Source organism: Ammospiza caudacuta, chromosome 1 (assembly GCF_027887145.1).
Source record: "Ammospiza caudacuta isolate bAmmCau1 chromosome 1, bAmmCau1.pri, whole genome shotgun sequence".
Classification (NCBI taxonomy): Eukaryota; Metazoa; Chordata; class Aves; order Passeriformes; family Passerellidae; genus Ammospiza; species Ammospiza caudacuta.
In genome coordinates, this window is record NC_080593.1 from 55,772,348 (window position 1) to 55,777,148 (window position 4,801).

General features: G+C 38.4%; 1 protein-coding gene across 3 annotated transcripts; it reads right to left on the reverse strand.

The window, feature by feature from the left end:
* Positions 1-818: 818 nt before the first annotated feature.
* Positions 819-4,250, reverse strand: NEUROD6 (neuronal differentiation 6). Of its 3 annotated transcripts, XM_058811585.1 has the most exons (3): positions 4,103-4,250; positions 3,476-3,747; positions 819-2,671 (listed from the first exon to the last, which is right to left on the reverse strand). In XM_058811585.1, the coding sequence occupies exon 3, from the start codon at positions 2,648-2,650 to the stop codon at positions 1,637-1,639; it is 1,014 nt and encodes a 337-aa protein (XP_058667568.1). In that variant the 5' UTR covers positions 2,651-2,671; positions 3,476-3,747; positions 4,103-4,250; the 3' UTR covers positions 819-1,636. The 3 variants fall into 3 exon arrangements, with proteins under 3 accessions (XP_058667568.1, XP_058667552.1, XP_058667561.1); XM_058811569.1 differs by having other exon boundaries at positions 819-3,747; XM_058811578.1 differs by lacking the exon at positions 3,476-3,747 and having other exon boundaries at positions 4,103-4,221.
* Positions 4,251-4,801: the final 551 nt, after the last annotated feature.

Sequence of the window (4,801 nt, forward strand, 5' to 3'; positions counted from 1 at the left end):
AGCCAGGAGCTTCCAACTTGCATGTGAAATTTACACCTTTAATACAGCTTTTAAAAAAGTATTCCCTCCTCATTTAGATCAGAGTACTTTTGCTGGTCAGACAGCTGCTGTTTATCCATCATAATAAAGAGGTCTTGCTCATTCAGAGGTTTAAAGACTGTTGGCTTTTAGATCAACAGTTCATTCATTTTATCATTCATCAGTTTATAGATAAATAGCTCTAGCTGGTTAGAAAACAACTGAGGCTCAGCTAAGCTAAACTCTTAAGGTATGTGGGACTGTGCAGACCTCTGTAGCTGCTGAACTAGTGTGGGTTGCATACAAATCTGTAGTTTACTGGTGCTGCTTTTTAATCCACACAAAGTTTACCAAGGTCCAGGAATTCTTTTTCTCTGAAGTCCTTGTAATTCTCATGCTCCTGCCATTCCCCCAATGAGCTAGAGCTAGAGGAGCAGCTAGTGTCCTGTGTGTTAGCTCAGGGCTCTTCCCCATATGAAATTTGGCATTTCATTGAGATATAAAATTGCTTTCTTGCCATAACCTGTTATTTCATTTAACACACAGCTAATTATGTGGTATTTTGAATCTACTGCATCACATCATCCTTCTGAAAATAGCATGAGGTTCACCCTGATGATTCTTGACTTCCTACCCCAGATTTAAGCATTATGAGTGTCCTGGGAAAAAAGGTGTGTAGACAAGACCAAAGGCAGCTGTATACTGCGGAATAATAAATATCAGACAAAATACACACAGCTATAGTATCACAGCTAATAGATGTATTTTAAAAGTGGAAACATCTATCTTTAATTGCATGTCAAGTATGTAGTGAGAAACCACAGTTATACATTTTTGTAACAAACCTTTACATCTGAAGTCATAATAACACAAATAAAAAGTGCTTATTATATATGGTCAAAATAACTGAGGCAAATTTTTGACAATATCTTCTAAATATAATCATGTGGCCCCTGTCAGCAACACTCTAAAATCAGGCTGAATAGTGTCAATGACAATAATTTTTTCCTTAGTTTACCGAAAACCAACAACCCAAAACCTATTTCGATTTCCTGTTTGCCTATTTTTTTTTTTTTTTTTGCATAGCTTTCAATATTGCTGCCCCCTCACCTCTGCACATTGCAAGCCCATCTCAGTTCTGGATAATTACTTTAAAATTCTTAATATTTTTAATCCAGCTCTCCTTGAATACATAATATATATTTTCTACCAATTATAAATACATAATTTTTATCAATCTGATTTCAATAACATGCATTTGTATAATTACTATACAATCAAAATAGACACTGACTTCACACAGTGTGTACGCTTTTATTTCAGTAATATTGTTCAGACACACTGCTCAACAAATCAGATAAATAGGGAAACAAAAAGTTAAAAAGGAGGGAGAAAATCTCTGGGAGGAAACATATTCTCACAGTGATTACAGGAAAAAAAATACTTACAATAAAAAGGGTTTATTAATACATAGAAAATCTTCACAATAGTTGAAACACACTTTAGGAACTAGTAAACATTTTAAATAGAATTGTGCCAATTATGCAGTGCCCAAGCATCTGCTTGCTCTTAATTAGATGGGGAGGTGAATGACCACTGTTTATTTTCATTTTCCTCATTAATTATGAAAAACTGCATTCAATTCATCTTGCATGGTGAGAGACTGGCTGCGCAGATGTAAGTCATAAGGGAAGTGGCTCTCTGTAGGCAACCTGAACATCGAGCTCTGCCCAAGGGGACCCCTGGGTGGCACTGCACAGTAATGCATGCCATAATTGTAATTTTTGCCATAGTCCAAGCTTTCCTCTTGCTTCAGGGAAAATATCCCATTATAGTTAATTGGGGGAGGACTTAAGGGACCTTCAAACTGTGGGCTGGCGCACTCAGGGGATGTGCTTTCGTAGAAGGACTCGTAAGTGCTGCAGTAATTGTATGGTTTCATGGACTTAGAGTTGTCGAGAGTCCCGTGCCCTGGGGGGGTGCCAAGCTCCGGGCTGTGGTAGGGAGGATAGAAGGTGGAGTAGGGTGTGCGGGTATGATGGGCACCTTCACCTGCCTGGCCCATCAGGAAACTTCTGGCATTCAGCTGCAGGCATCCTGCCACCAAGTTTGTAGTTGGCTGGGACAGACCCTTGCACAAGTTTTGGACAAAGGTGAGCAGGTCAGGTCTCTTCCCAATTCGCAGTATTTCAGAAAGAGCCCAAATATAGTTCTTGGCTAGTCTTAAAGTTTCTATTTTAGACAGTTTTTGTGTTTTAGAATAACAAGGGACAACTTTCCTTAAATTGTCCAGAGCATCGTTAAGGCCGTGCATACGGTTCCTCTCTCTAGCATTGGCTTCTTGACGCCTGAATTTAATCCTTTCCATCCTTATCTTGCTTGTCTTTTTTTTCCTAAGGCCCCTTCGCCTTGGCAAGCCATTCTCATCCTCCTCTTCTCTCTCTTCCTCCTCTTCCTCTTTTTCTGTTTCTTCTCCAGGAGATCTTTTAATATTCTTTCCTCGGAGGATGATCTGCTTTGAAAAGCTTTCTGTGTTCTTCATTTGCTTTTGGTCATCACTTTCTCTGGGAAACTTTCTACACATCTGCGATTCTGGCATTACAACAGACTCATCAAATGGTAGTGTTAACATGGTTCTACAATCTTAAGTTACCTGAAAGAATGCCAGCACAATGTTTAAATATTTCCATTTTTAAAGTTTTCCAACTCACACAGACAGCCTCATGCACCTTATTTGTGTCTGTGTGTAAGCTCTTCTAAAAAGAGAGAGTGTGTGTATGTGTGTATGTGTGTGTGTGTATAAATGCTCAGTCTATATTTTTTTAATAAAATGGCAGTTGCAAATGCCCACGTTTAAAAAAATAATAGCTGTTGAGAATTCTAAAATCACTCGAAACATTTGACCCTGCAACTAAAAAGCCACATTTATCACAAATAAATATGGAGTAAATTCATATTTTAAATGTACAGTTAGCTCCCTGCTCTGTTTTTTTTTTTTTTAAACAAATCTTTCAAACTCTCACCATCATGGAATTCAAAGAAATGCAAAACGTGACAAAGCACTACAAAAATTTCATTAATCCAAATTCCCCTGGCTGGAAAAATGAGGAGAGGGAGTGCAGTTTTAAAACTGAAAAAGTGCCATATCTCTATTACCTGATGGTAAATATTTCAAAATCACTTTTTTACTTATACTGCAAAATTGTGGGGTTTTGCTCTCCACATTTCTTCCTTTATGTATCAAGATATTAAACTTTAGTAAGTTACAGTGGCTGAGAAGGAAAAAAAAATGAATATACCCCCCAAATTACTCAGCTAGTAATATAATTCAAAACAAAGCATTTTCCTAGTTATTTGTATTAAAATCACATAATACTTATTTCATATTAAGACAAAAATCAGAATTATTTAACCCTAAACATATTCAGATTAGAGTTAGGAAATAAAATCCCCCTACCTCTTTTTTTCTCCCTTTTTCAAGCAAAAATTCTACTTGATATTATCTGTTTTTTGTTAGAATCAACTTATTTGCTTTTTGCCTTGTTCTTTTCTCCTTTTTCTTTTCTTTCCCATCAACTGGGGGGGGGAAGGGGGGGAGGTGAAAAATTCCCTGCCCGCTATAGCAGTGTTTATGTTCTGCGAGGCTCAGATGTCTTCCTCCAGCTCTTAGCTGACAGGAGCGGTCTGTAGATTCTGACTGCAATCCTGCACGTGTGCTCAGAATCCAGCCTGGAAAGGAAAAATAATTTCCTTTTCCCAATTACTTTGCTTTCATTTGCAGTTTGGGAACAGCAAAAGCTTGTATCCCATGGACTTCAAAGAGACAAGCAAAGTAAATGCAGGGACTTTTAACAGAACAAAATTAAACAAAAACCCCAGTCAAAGACTAACTCTATCAGTACTGTCTACACATTTGCAGTATTACATAAAAGCAATGAAAGTTTGTAATTGCATCAGAAGAATAAAATGGTAGGAGTTACTAGACAGCAAATAGCATACACAAAAAACAAGACAATGATACTGTATCTTTAAACACTTGCATGCACACCCAACACCAATTGAAATATATCTTTATTTGTATTACCTTAGCTTTTTATTTCATTCAACAATCAGTTTTCATTTTTTGCCTTCCAAATCTTTTCAGTCTGAATGTCGCATCGTCTGCTGGAGTCTAGATCTGTGTATATCTGCACTATCTCATTGATCTCTAAAAAGTGACATTGATGCCAACTGCCAGAGCTGGTACCCATGCCATCTGCTAGTGACGTCACGGGGCAGAGAAAACCACGTGAGCCTTTCTCCTGGGACCTTCATTCTGCACTGATCATCTGGCATCCCTCTAAGTGGGTACCAGCATTCATGTATCAACACAGAAGGTTAGACTGATAGAAAAAAAGAAAAGAAAAAAATTCTGCACCCGCATTTCACATACAGTAGGTGCATTTCCACTGTGGTTGCTTCTTTTTAGCAGTCTAGCTGCATGGATAGACGTGCCAGCATTTGGTGCTAACCCTGCCTACAGGTACAGCTGCCCTCTGGCTGTTAATATGGCATTGTTTATACGAGAAATGTTGTCTTGTATTGATCTGAGTCCCTCCAGTGCACCTGGTACCCAGGGACAAAAAAGAAATGGCAAGGAAAGGAAGGCGGTAATAGGGAAGCAACGCTGGCTCTATAATGCATAGCACAGTCACAAAAAGTAGTTTTTGTGTGATGCTGCTGGGTGAGATTTTTGGGGTGCGGGGATTTTTGGAGTGCAGCTTGTTGCCCCAGAGCACAGAAT

What these genes read in the sequence shown, in the direction of transcription:
- NEUROD6 (XM_058811585.1), bottom strand. Translation starts at nt 2,650, where the DNA reads ATGTTAACACTACCATTTGATGAGTCTGTTGTAATGCCAGAATCGCAG.